Below are 14,952 nucleotides of genomic sequence, written 5' to 3'. Positions count from 1 at the left end.
AACATTTAAGTCGTCACTAAGTAGTTGTTTTTATTTCTTTGGTATATTTTATAGTGTTGTTTGTCTTATTGTTGTTTTAATTAATTATATACGTTGATTTCTGGAAAATGTTTCTTTGTTTTTTCCACAGCACACTACCTTTCCTTAACTTTGTTTACCGGTGACAGTAACGGTTAGGTTTATTTACACGTTTCTTAAGATATCTCGAGATAGAAAATAGGTATCAACATGCGGTTTTCGCTATTCTGTTGCTAATTTGATCTAATTTTGTAATACAGGATTAAAAATGCATACTTGTATTTAATATTTTTCAAAGAAAACTAGATTTCTGAAAATAATTAAATAACGCCTCCTAGCTGGCATATTACTTAATAAGCTGTTTCGAAATTATAACTTTTACATTGACGAAAAAGAGCTGTTTTCAACAAGACCAAGTTTGCAAAATTCGATTTAGCAGAACCGGACTCACAGCCATTTTTTCATAACAAGGTTCCCACTCACCCCCGCCTCTTATTTGCAAAGGTACACTTAAACTTGTGAAATCAAATAGGCGCAGAATTTTATGAAGAATACGATGATCGGAGCTCCAGTGCCCTTTCATTAGGCAAATTTTGTAAAATTTTGATTTTTTAATTTTTGATATTCAATTACGCCCTCTAGCGGTGAACCTACAATTATGAAAATAATTTCCAGGCTTTTCCCGAGGTAACTTTTGTTATAAATATTTTTTTCTGAAAGCTGTACTATAAACGGTTCCTGAGATATAGCCAAGAGCTATTCTTATTGGGACACCGGGTATATCTAGACTTCTAGCTCTGTCCCATAGAGTCTTGCAATCGATTTTTCGAAGGGTTTTCCTCTCTGCTCTTTCTAACATTCATTTTGTCCTCACTGTGTCAGGTCGTGTTTCTGCCGCTGATGTCGTTATTGGTCTGATAATTTTTAACTCACTATATTTTATTGCTGTCTTTGTCCAAATTAACTTTTGTTCTTCGTAAAATTTCATCTCAATTTCGTCTTTTTGTGAATTTTTCTTTTTAATTTGCTTTTACTGTTCTGATCATGACAGAATAAAAAATATAAATAATGTAAATATTGAGGTTGTTAACGAATATATGTGCAGCGAGGACGTTTGAGTTGGAATAAATTCATTATTTTAAATTATGACTTTTTGGCATATATATCATACTAGTGACGTCATCCATCTGGGCCTGATGACGTTATCGATGATTTTTTTAAATGAGAGTAGGGGTTGTGTAGGTTGTGTAGTTGTGAGAGTAGGGAACTCCCAAACAGAACAACATAAAAATATTAAAAGTTTCGAGATGTGGTGCTACCGTCGAATGCTGAAGATAAGTTGGGTCGAAAAAATCACAAACTTTGAAGTAATACGAAGGATAGGAAAAAAGTCAGAAATTTTGTTAACGATAAAACGAAGAAAACTCGAATATTTGGGTCACCTGATGAGAAGTCATAAATAAGCATCACATACTTCAAAATATAATGCAAGGAAAAATAGAAGGTAAACGGAATCCAGGCCGTAAGGCGAAACGAAAGGTCCATGTTGGGAATAAAATTGCAAGACAGAAAATCAAACATCTGGATAATAGAGAAAGCAAAAGTAAAAAATGTAAGTGAACATATTATTATAACAGGGTTAAAGTGGAGATTTGCGGGCCACAATGCGAGACAGAAAGATAAAAGATGGAATGCTGAAATAAAAAACTGGAGACCGTGGACAGGAAGAAGAGGAAGACCTCAGATGCGATGGAAAGACGATATTGCAAAAGCTGCAGGAACTCACTGGAAAAGCGCAGCCAAGAACAGAGAGATATGGAAAGATTTGGGGAAGACATGTGTCCAAAATTATATAGAAATGGGCGAAAGAAGAAGAAGTTCTGATCATACGCAAATTATTAAACAGAATTGTCCCACAAAAAAAGAAAGAAGATAATCTATTAATGTGTAGGTATACCCATACCAGTTATCTAAGAGACTGATTAATATTCAGCTCAGCAGGGTGCTATTGTTGGATTTGTGAAATAACATAAACAAGGGATCATTTCATAAAACGGGTAGATCCCTTGTTCATGGAATTCCACACCTCCAACAAGAATTTCACACCTCGCTGAGCTGAATATTAATGAGTGTCTTAGATAGCTGGTACTACTTTAAATTACGTTTTAGGTACGCCATTTACCCACTGGAAATATCCATATGCTTCCAAAAATGGTGGATACGGTTTTCCACGTTATGTCATGGACTTCTTGGAGGATTAGGTTTAGGTCATTGGCTTTATTTGGTCTGTAATTTACGTCAACAGGATGCCAGTTTCTTAATACACTACGCTTATTTTAGTGACATATATGTTGGGACATTTTTCGCTCTATGCGTTTTATGTCTTGTATCAGTGTTTGACAGGTGAGTTAAAAATGTTTTCTAAATAGTTTCAAAAAAAAGATATTAAACAGTTTAGTTTCGTTTTTGTATAGGTACATAAAACTAAAAGTTAGATCTAATATACAGGGTGTTTGGCAAAGAATGGGCCATAGCTTAACCTTAGATTCCTAAGGTAAAAATAGGTCGATTTAAGCTAAGTTACCTTTGTACAAAAGTTTATAATAACCGAAATACAGGGTGTCAAAGTAAAACTTTGATTTTACTTATTTTTGAATATTTCCTGACAGGCATTGGACAACAACACAAAATTTGGTAAGTGGTGCTGGTATTGTACAATCTACTAAATTATGTTAAACGTTTCTGGCTACTACCAGAGGCGTACGACGGGGGAACGTGAATGGTTGACCCTTCCCAAATTCTACGCCACTGGCGGAATTGCTATTTTACTGCAATTTTTTGATTCTCCGATACTTTCTAGGTAAAAAAATATACTCTTCATTCGTAACGAATTAGTTTTCGAATCAGTCATTAGTTTTCGAGATATTTGAAGCTAAAAACGAAGGAGCATAATGCATTAATCAAAATAAGTGTGCCTTTTCATTTTTAACATATATCTCGAAAATTAATGGCTTATCGTTACGAATGAAGAGTATATTATTTGCATAGAAAGTATTGGAGAATCAAAAAAATATGCTAAAATAGCAGTTTCGTCAGTGGCGTAGAATTTGGGAAGGGTCAACCATTCAATTTCCCCTGTCGTACGCCTCTGGTAGTAGCCAGAAACGATTATTTAACATAATTTAGTAGGGTGTACAGTGCCTACATTTTCTGCCAAGTATCACGCGGATATGTCAAATTATTTTAAAGTATTATTTTTTTTTTAATAATAATTTATTCTTTAAAACTTTAAGAAATAAGTATGTGTGCCCAATACTATAAAACTATTCGACATATCCTTATAGTACTGGGCAGAAAGTGTAGGTACTGTACACCCTACTAAATTATGTTAAATAATCGTTTGTGGTTAATACCAGAGGCGTACGACAGGGGAAATTGAATGATTGACCATTCCCAAATTCTACGCCACTGATGAAACTACTATTTTAGCATAATTTTTAGATTCTCCAATACTTTCTATACAAATAATATACTCTTCATTCGTAACGATAAAGTCATTATTTTTCGAGATATTTGAAGTTTAAAATGAAAAGGCACACTTATTTTGATTAATGTATTATGCTCCTTCGTTTTTAGCTTTAAATACCTCGAAAACTAATGGCGTGATCGTTACGAATGAAGAGTATGTTTTTTACACAAAAAGTATTGGAGAATCAAAAAATTGTACTAAAATAGCAATTCCGCCAGTGGCGTACAATTTGGGAAGGGTCAACCATTCACGTTCCCCCGTCGTACGCCTCTGGTAGTAGCCAGAAACGTTTGTTTCACATAATTTAGTAGATTGTACAATACCAGCACCACTTACCAAAATTTTGTGTTGTTTGTGCCTGTCAGGAAATATTCGAAAATAAATAAAATCAAAGTTTAACTTTGGCACCCTGTATTTCGGTTATTATCAACTTTTGTACTAAGGTAAGTTAGCTTAAATCGACCTATTTTAACCTCAGGAATCTAACGTTAAGCTAAGGCCCATTCTTTATCAAACACCCTGTATAGTTACCTACTTTATAAATAATTTAAAGATACTTTAAAGATAGTTTTCAATTTTGTCTTCTGTTAATCGAAAATAACTGACTGATGAAGAAAATTTTACGAATTTTGACAAAGTAAGATTTTTAAAAAATTGTATATGTTATACAGGGTGAGGCAGATAAAGGGCCTATTAGAAATATCTCGAAAACTAAAGGCAGCAGAATCGTGAAAATTAGAATGAAGGGGTTTTGAAGAGTGATCTATTTAATGAAAATATTTTCATCTATTTTCTACTTCCGGTTACACCGGAAGTTGCTCATAACTTCGTTTTTTTAAATGGGACACCCAGTATATTTTTACATTTTTGGATTCTCCTCGATGTCTTCTTTCTTAAAATATGAGGTTTTGTAATGCTATGTAGGGTGGTTTAAAAGATAATAACGTTTTTTTATTACTTTTGTAGCAACTTTCACACCCTGCAAAATTGTAGTAGTTTGACATCAAAAACTCTATGTTCTAATCATTTTTAATATAGTCTACTATTGTTAAAAATTATTAGTGTTGCCAAATATTGAATTTTAGTATACAGGGTCAGTCGAAACTCGGAATAAGTATTTTCTGAATTTTATTAAAAAGAACACCCTATATATTAGTATTGCAATGAAATGATATTTTATGGTACTTTTTTATTTCTTAAGCATTCCCTATACCTAACTGCTTTAATTTGTGAGTTATTGGTGATGCAAGCCAAACATTAATTGCCACAAAAAATTCGTGAAATTTTATTAAGTTGGCCGTGAAAATATTCAATCACAAATAATTTTTCGGAAATAAATATATATTAATCTAGAGTGATCCTTAAAATTACCAATAAGGGTTGAGTTATAAAAAAACCTCTGTAGTTAAGATTTTTGTGCGATTAATAATTAAGCGAAAATTAAAGCAGTTAGGTATAGGGAATGCTTAAGAAATAAAAAAGTACCATAAAATATCATTTCATTACAATACTAAAAGACAGAGTGTTTTATTTAAGAAAATTCAGAAAATACTCATTCCGAGCTTCGACTAACCCTGTATACTAAAATTCAACATTTACCTACACTAGCAATTTTTAACAATAGTAGACTATATTAAAAATCATTTGAACATAAATAGAGTTTTTGATGTCAAACTACTGCAATTCTACAGGATGTGAAAGTTGCTACGAAATTAATAAAAAAAAACGTAATTATCTTTTAAACCACCCTATATAGCATTACAAAACCTCATATTTTAAGAAAGAAGACATCGAGGACAATCCAAAAATGTAAAAATATACAGTGTGTCCCATTTAAACATTTAAAAAAACGAAGTTATAAGCAACTTCCGATATAGCCGAAAGTTGGAAATAGATGAAAATATTTACATTAAATAGATCACTCTTCAAAACCCCTTCATTCCAATTTTCATGATTCTGCTGGCTTTAGTTCTCGAGATATTTCTAATAGGCCCTTTATTATATAGGCACCCTATATATTTCTAAATAATTAGTCGCTATAAATTTAAGTGAATAAATCTTTTACATTCATCATCTAGTCTACAACGTCTACTGCTGATAGTAGCATTATGTATTCTATCACGTAGAAAAACCCCTAACATTATTTTCTCCACTGCTCTTTCTGCAACTTGTAGTTTATTCACTGTTATTCTTGTCAGGGTTTCTGTATCATACATCCTCACTAGACCCAACCTCATCTGTAAACTTAAGATTATCTAAAAAATTTCCATCTACCGTAATACCTTTCTCGTTCCAATCTATTGTTTTACAGCCGTATTTTAGCAAAGTTGTAAACAATTTAGGGCACATGCTGTTTTCTCGCTAAATTCCTCTTTCAATACAAAAGTCACAGTATCCCTCATTAAGTATTACAAAAGCGGTAAGATACAAATTTGTAGCCCATATAAGTTTTGACCAAAGCTAGAGTTATTAACAATGAATTGGGAACCAATGTTTCTGGCCCTGCTATTGGGTACTGATGCCATGATTTTGTTTTTTTATTTATTTGTGCTGTACATTTCTTCTAGCTTGCCTGTTGTGTTAGCAATTACATCTAAATTATTTGCATATACCAGTAAAAGGATTTGTTAAAATATTTCCTCTATTTATGGCATCGCTAACCGCATTGTCCAAGAGTATGTTAAAAAAGAGGTATACCAGCGTATGTCCCTGACGCACTTTGACATGCGTTTCAAACGCTCAGTGTTATCAGTGTATTTCAGATGGGATATATTTTTATTTATCGTACTACATACGTATAATACAATAAATATAGTACAATAGATAAAGTTATAAGATCGTGCAAAAAAAAATCCGATTTCACTTTTTTTCGACGTTTTGAGTGGCCTGGGCCCTCAGTATGTACGTATGTCGCCACCGCCCAGCAAAAACTACTGGACCGATTTCAATGAAATTCGGTATGAGTAAGTTTAAGAGAATTTTGTCGAGAAACTAAGCTTTTAAAATATATCCCCATAGGGGGGTTATTTATGGCCCATTTTTGAAAATTTTGACCTAAACGAATGAAACTTAGTGCAAAGTTAGCTCATCGATTCTTCTTCTTAAGGTGCCGAGACCGTTTGTCGATCGTTGGCTCTCATGTTGCCCAGCATATTAACAATCATTGTCTTATTTACGGCCGCACGAAATAGTTCAGTGCTAGTTTTCCCAAACCATTGGCGTAGGTTTTTAAGCCAAGAAGTTGTACAGCGGCACACATTTCTTTTTCCCATTATTTTTACCTTGCATGACAAGGTGAAGTATGTCATATTTTTCTGGGTGACGCATTATATGACCAAAGTATTTCAATTTGCGCCTCTTAACCGTGTTCACTACTTCGCAACTTTTATTCAAACGTTGCAAAACCCTTTCGTTTGTGACTCTTTCTACCCAACTGATCTTCAGAATACGGCGGTAGAGCCACATCTCAGATGCTTCTAGGTTTTTTAATAGCGATTCTGTCAGGGTCCATGCTTCAAGCCCGTAAAGTAGTACTGGGAATATATAACATCAGCTCATCGATAGATAAATGGAAATATGGAAATTGACATTTCCAAATTCAAAATGGCAGCCAATATGGACAACCGCCCACCCGACACATTTCCTTACCTATCTAAAAATTTATTTAAGATAAGTTTAATTTAAAAAAAAGCCGTTCTATAGTTTAAAGATGGGGTTACAAGGAGAATATTATCGTTTTCAGAAAAAGTTATGTGTTGCCCATACTTAAGGCGCCAAATTTGGCAAAACTTTGAACTAGATATTCTCAAAAACGGCTTGAAGGAATTTGTTTATTTTTTGATATATTTTAGATGCATAATCGGTTAACTGAATGACATTAATCAGATTTCATAAAAAAAGAAGTTATGAATTTTTCATAAAAAAATATTCGAGTGCCCGTAACTCCCTCGGTAATAGAAACTAAAATTTGAAATATTGCAGACATATATCTGGACCTCGGAGGTAAATTACATTATGTAATTTCGATCAACTGTGTTTAGCGTGTGTTTGCAGCAAAGTTTAGAGCACTTAGGATGTTAATAAAAATCTGATATATCCCATAATAGACCGGGAGATATTATACAGAAGTTCAGCCACGATTTTCTAAGTCCTGCCTTTTGCAATACTGGAAGGGTAGACGATGTACTTACAATCTCTGGAAACATCCACAAATCTCCTGTGACATTTTCCTGTAAAAATTAGATTTTCCCAAAAAATAAAAATAGTGCGATGAATTTCTAAGTCCTGCCATATCCGTAGATAGACAGGACACTATCGATTTTATGAAGAAAATTTTTGGGCACGAGGGTTACAAACGGGGTAACGGAGTATTATGTATACAAACATGTAAGGAAAATAATGAAATTTTCATGATTTTCTAGGTCCTGCCAACTAAATAAACTAAACATATTTATTTCAAAATGCTCAAAAAAAATATTGGCATGACGTCTCCTAATGTTTAAGTATACTTGTCCCTTGGAAAATTCTGCGGAAAATTTTCACCCTGATTCCGTGATTTTCTTAGTCCTGCCTTTAAAAAGTTATAATACTTAAATACAATCAATACCTTTTCGGTACTCGGCAAGAAGGTTAAACGGTTCTTGTAAGACGGCAGGAGTCCTAGATTTGTAAGAAAATTAGTGAAAAAGTCAACGATTTTCTGAGTCATGCCATTTTGCACATGTTTCAAGAATCTTAATATAAGTCTATTTACAAAGAGGCAGGATGGTTTTATGGTTATTTTGTATACAGGGTGGGGCATTAGTGTGACAAAGTCCAATTACTCGTTTGTCGTAAGATATACGAAAAAAGTTATTTAGGTAAAACATGGGCCACAGATAGGACTATGATTTAACAGTATTTTCTAATATACAGGGCTACCCGTTTTGACAGGGTGACAAAAATGTATGTTTTTTTAAATGGAATACCCTGTATATCTTTACATTTTAGGATTCTACTCGATGTTGTCTTTAATAAAATATAGTGTTTTGAAATATTATACGAGGTAGTTTAAAATATAATTACGTTTTTTTTTTGTTAATTTTGTAGGAACATTCACACCCTATACATATTGTTAGTGATTTGATATCCAAACTTCTATTAATTTATGTTTAAACGATATTTCATATAGTCTGCTATTGTCAGTTATTAATAGTATACCAAAATGTTTAATTTTATTATACGGGGTTGGTTGAAACTCGGAATGAGTATTTTCTGAGTTTTCTTAAATGGGATACCCTGTATTTTAGCATTATAATAAAATGATATTTTATGTTACCTTTTTATTTGTTAAGCATTTTCTATACCATATTTATATACTAATTTCGGCAGTAAATTGATACAGACAGATTACTCAGGTGGTTTTTGGGGTTTCTGAACAAGAATGTCACATTAGAACAGATCTTTACCTAGTGCTCGGGGTGACTGATATACACGCCATATTCTTAAATTTCGAGGCTTTCATACACTAAAGTGATGCAAGTAGATTACTCGAGGAGTTTTGTGGTTGCTGAACATGAATACGCCATCAGAATCGACCTCCAAAAACCCTCTAAATTCGAGATCAGTCACCCTGGGCACCAGGTGCTCCGAGGGTCGGTTGTAATATAATATTCGTGTTTGGCCATCCCAAAAACCCTCGAATAATCTATTTGCTTTAATTTATTGCCGATATCCCACGAAACTCCAGATGACGTGCCCTAGCAGCAACTCTGGGCACTAGGTGATTCGGAGGTCGGTTCTGCTTGCGTATTCGTAACTCCATAAACCTCCCAAATAACAAAATTTTGCCCTTAATACACTGATTTTGACAGGTTTATGCACTTTTGGATGCATGTTATGCACTAAAATGCAATTTTCACCCATTTTTATATTGTACACCTTTTCCTGATGTTATCCTGAACACAATGCAAAAAGTTGCAAGAAGATAGGTGCTGTATTTAAAAATCGATTTATTCTGGTGTTGTTAGTGTTAGGACATTTTGCTATCAAATATAGGAAACAATATCAGGACAATATCTACAATCCTACAATATCAGGAAAACCAGTTGAGTGCGACAACTTAGCGCCTGTTACATGCGTGTGTAGTTTGTGTTCGAACAAGTAAGAAGGCGGGATAAAATTGCTATGCAACAAAAATATATTTGATAACAAAAAACAACGTTTCATGAGAATAAAACACGGCTAAACAAATCTTAAAGTCCGCCTACCAATGAAACGAGTGTGATTCATGCTCATAAAACATGAAACGTGATTTACGTTTCATGTTTCTTTGATGTGTGGCCTGTGGCGCGTTGTAATTAGTTTTTTATATCTCGAGAACGCTTCCATTTCGAAAGACAAAAACTGGTCCGCCTTTTTTTCTTCCAGAGATAAATCGATTTCATCAATTGCGAATCTCTAGTACCGGTCATAGGAATATTTTTTGTCTTTCCCTTTTAGGTATTTTTGACACTAGATTATTAAATTGTGAGGTATTCTAGTACTAAAAGGTACTCCTGTTTTAAGTCAGTAGAATGCACCGTTTTCTGGAAAAATCCATTTGAAAATTTTTCGTTTGTTGAAATTGAAAAAAATTTTAAAAAAATTAAAAAAAAACGGTGCATTTGCCGACTTAAAGCAAGAGTAACTTTTAGTACTAGAATACCTCATAATTTAATACTCTACTCTCAAGAATGTCTGAAATTTTAAAGACCAATAAATTATGAAATAAAATATCCGTTGATCTACCTAAGACGGATGCCTATGACCAGTACTAGAAATTCACAATTGAAAAATTCGATTCATCTCTGGAAGAGAAAAACGTAGCAGTTTTCGTTTTCCTAAATAGAATTTTTCTAAATTATTTTAAATTAAATTATTAAATTAAAAAACCAAAAAACGAAAAATTTTTCGAATCGATTTTTCTAGAAAACTGCGTATTCTTCTGAGTTAAAGCAAAAGTACCTTTTAGTACAAAACTATCCCAGAATTTAATAATCCAGTGTCAGAAATGCTTCAAAGTTAGACAGAAAAGTTATTCGATAAAATATCCGTTTCCGTACCCAAAACGGACCCCTATGACCGGTACTAAAAATTGACAATTGATAATTGACATTTGACAATTGACCTCTGGAAGATCAATAAGTGTATAAGTTTTCGTTTTTCCAAATAAAAGCGTTCTGGAGCTATTGTAAAGAAACTAATTACAAGACTTCGATATGCTTCTTCTAGACGAAGCATATCGAAGTAGAGGTCGTCCGCCAACCAGATGGTCTGATGACATCAAACGGATCGACAGATACTTGATGCAGACAGCACAGTACAGAAATGCACGGAGAAGACTGGGGGAGACCTATATCCAGCAGTGGATAGATCCGGGTTGAATTATGACGATGATGAATTACAAGACGCCATCTTTAAAGAGCTGTAGCTTTCCACGGAAGCATTTTTGAACTAGGTGAATTGAGTTAAATTTTCTTAAAATTATCTGAGGAATCTCCGGTTTTCGTTTGTTATGAGAGTTTCTGGACACCCTGTATAATATAATGGGTAGGTAAATTCCCTACTATAACCAATAAATTGTAAAAATTGTCTATTTACTTTTATTGCGTTTACTTAGATAAAAATATGATCTAATCACTTAAAATAAAGATGTTACAGTTTGCTATTAGATTTGAAAAGTGTGTAAAAATTCCGAGACATTATTCAGGAAAATAATATTTAATAGGATACGATTGTTTTAATGATATACAAATTAATTTTTTGTATTATTCATCTTTGCGGTTATCCTGCCAAATTTTAAACGGTTTTAGATTAGTGTTTTTTAAGCATACTCTACATGGCATGACTCAGAAAATTGTGGTGATATGAATATGTTTGTATAACACCCTGAAATAATTTTACCGACACACAATTTAATTTTTTTATTCGAAATAACTATACAACCATCCTGCCTCTTTGAAAATAGATTTATATTAACCTTCTTGAGATATGTGCGAAATGGCATGACTTAGAAAATCGTGTAATTGTCCACGAATTTTCTTACACATTTTTTAACTATATATAGTAAAAAAGGTGTAACTAAACATCCTGCCATTTTGAACAATGTCTACTGAAATTATTTATTTTATAACAAAATTTATTTTATGACTTAGAAAATCACGGAACCAGAGTGAAAATTTTATACAGAATTTTCCAAGAAACAAGTGCAGTTAAACGTTAGGTGACGTCATACCAACATTTTTTTGGTCATTTTGAAATAAATATGAATAATTTATTAAGTTGGCCGAACTTAGAAAATTATGAAAATTTCATTATTTTCATTACATGATTGTATATCTGTATACTCCCTTAGTCCTTTTGCAACCGTCCTGCCCAAAAAATTTTCTTCATAAAATAGATAGTATCCTGTTATTCTATGGATATGGCAGGACTTAAAAATTCATCGCAACTCCCAATTTTTTTTTTCATGGAAAATCTAATTTTCACAGGAAAATGTCACAGGAAACCAGTGGATTTTTCCACAAATTGTAAATACCTTCTCTAACCTTCCAGAATTGCAAAGGGCAGGACTTAGAAAATCGTGGTTGAACTTCTGTTAATATCTCCCGGTTTATAATTAGTTGAAAGACAATATGACTCTATTTTAATGATAATATACACTGCGTGTCATAGAAAACGGGCACCCTTAAAAATGGGCCATTTTTGATGTCCCATATCTCGTAAACCTGTTGTCCGATTTAAGTAATTTTTGTTATACTTCTTGAAGGCACGAGGGTGAATTCTTACATTCCCTGGCGCATGCGCACATCGACAGTATGGTATTAGTCGCAACATCTTTATGTAGCGCAAATAAGGTGTGCGAGAAAAGAATATATTATTAGTGTTTTTAGTAAATATATTTATTATAATTTTTGTGTCTTTGGATTTGTCTTCCTCGGGAATAAGATATTTTATAATAATAGTAAGTATTTTTCAATAGTAAGTATTATATGAAATAAATTATTTTTGTATATTTCACTTGGTCTATTAAATTTGTCAGTATGTATGAGAAATCTTGTAACCTGTCAAAGCAAATGGAATATAGCTCAGTGGTAGAGCGTGTGACCTGAGATCGAGAGGTCCCCGGTTCGAATCCATGTGTTTTCTATTTTTTTATTTTTGGTATTGTTTTAATAAAAATTTTTGGAAAGTAGTAAGTAAAAATTATTTTAATCTTTAAATAGAATACAAATAACCTGTTGAAAGTATATTTTTTCGTTGAAATCATATAATAGAAGTATAACTTCTTACGTGCGTACAAAGTACACACACATTCTTTGTTTTAACATGTGATATCCTTATTCTTTAACAATATCGCTGTAATAATATTGTTGCTTAACATGTAAATTTTCATTGTATACCGGGTGTGCGAATCAAACTATGTTTTTCTCAATGTTCGCAACGCCTTGTGGAATATTCTAGCATTTATAAAATACTGAAATTAAAATCCAACTACCTACAGCTTCAGGTTTTCTTAACATTCTGTTTTTTGATTAATTCGCTTATTTTGGATAATACTTACCATAGTTAGGTACTTTCATAACTAGCGATGTTCTTTATCAGTACAGGGTGTTTCTAAATAAGTGCGACAAACTTTAAGGGATAATTCTGCATGAAAAAATAATTACCGTTTGCTTTATAAACATATGTCCGCAAATGCTTCGTTTTCGAGATACGGGATGTTGAATTTTTTCTTACAAACTGACGATTTATCTATTGCGCTATAACCGGTTGAGATATGCAAATGAAATTTGGTAGGTTTTAAGAGATAGTTATTGTGTATTTTCTGACATGCTATTAAGAATTTTATATTTACCATTGTCGCGCATACGGGTAATATGACCGATCATAAAATTCTTAGTTCTTTGTCAAAAAATGTGCAATAACTATGTATTAAAACTCGCCAAAGATTTGCATATCTCAACCGGTTGTAAAGCAATAAATAAATCGTCAGTGGGCAAGAAAAAATTCAACATCCCGTATCTCGGAACCGAAGAATTTTCGGACATATGTCTATTTGTTTATAAAGCCAACGGTCATTATTTTTTCATGCAGAATTATCCCTTAAAGTTTGGCGCACTTATTTAGAAACACCCTGTACTGATGAAGGACATGGCTAGTTGTTAAAGTACCTAACTATGGTAGTATCCAACATAAGCGAATGAATCAAAAAACAGAATGTTAAGAAAACCTGAAGCTATAGTTGGGTTTTAATTTCAGGCAGTATCTTATAAATGCTAGAATATTTCACAGGGTGTTGCGAACTTTGAGAAAAAAACACAGTTTGATTCGTACACCCGGTATACAATGAAAATTTACCTGTTTAGCAACAGTATTATTACAGCGATATTGTTAAGGGATAAGGCTATCACATGTTAAATAAATTATTTAAATCGGACAACAGGTTTAGCAGATATGGGGCATCAAAACTAAGCCATTTTTAGGGTGCCCGTTTTCTGTGACGCGCAGTGTATAACCAATTTGTATAATCCAACTAATAAAATAAGTGGATTAAAGAAACTTATTCCAAAAAATACCATGTCGACATAGTGTAGTTTACCTCCGAGACCAGATATGATACTTTTATTATTTTTATTATCTATTATCACATTAAATTTTACCCAAAACATGGCTTCCGGTTTAACGGGAAATGAAAAAAAAAATTTAGACATGCCTTGTATATTTTTACATATTTTGAAATTACCTTTCCAAAGCCATAAATCTCGTTGCTGTAACTTAAAAACTCGAAAAGTTACAATCAATAGAAATTTTGCTATAATCTCGTGTGTAGTTTCTCAATATAAGCGCGAGCATAGCAGCCCATATAGGTCTGGATCCCGCGTATGAAAAAAAAGTTGATTAATAGCGAGCTGAAAATTTGTTAATAGCTTAAGGGTGTCTAGTCGGATAAACTTTGATATATGGGAACACTGGAACAGGGGCAGTTTTAATTGTGGAACAGGTTAAAAATTTGGAACGGTCAGACCGCGAAAACGGCACATTTATTTTGTCCGACAGAACAGACTTAAACTCTCCGAACAGAGATTAAACTCTCATGCAAAAATCAGACTGCTATTTATCACCTGTCATAATTCCTGTCATTTGACATATTCTACATGTTCCACTCATTAAAACGCCCATTTGGTGATAAATAGCAGTCTGATTTTTGCATGAGAGTTTAATCTCTGTTCGGAGAGTTTAAGTCTGTTCTGTCGGACAAAATACATGTGCCGTTTTCGTGGTCTGACCGTTCCAAATTTTTAACCTGTTCCACAATTAAAACTTCCCCTGTTCCAGTGTTCTAATATATCAAAGTTTTTCCGACTAAACACCCTTAAGCTAAT

General features: G+C 33.1%; 1 protein-coding gene across 1 annotated transcript in view; it reads left to right on the top strand.

Moving 5' to 3' along the window:
* LOC114328096 (uncharacterized) overlaps nucleotides 1-14,952 on the top strand; it is a 77,503-nt gene that overhangs the window by 45,693 nt on the left and 16,858 nt on the right. The window contains exon 4 of the mRNA XM_050645740.1: nucleotides 2,188-2,421. Within this exon, the coding sequence (XP_050501697.1) occupies nucleotides 2,188-2,421 (234 nt within the window). The remainder of the gene's footprint in view (nucleotides 1-2,187; nucleotides 2,422-14,952) is intronic.

The sequence above is a fragment of the Diabrotica virgifera genome, chromosome 3 (assembly GCF_917563875.1).
Source record: "Diabrotica virgifera virgifera chromosome 3, PGI_DIABVI_V3a".
Lineage (NCBI taxonomy): Eukaryota > Metazoa > Arthropoda > Insecta > Coleoptera > Chrysomelidae > Diabrotica > Diabrotica virgifera.
Note: the sequence above shows the minus strand (reverse complement) of the source record. Positions and strands in the feature narration are given on the sequence as shown.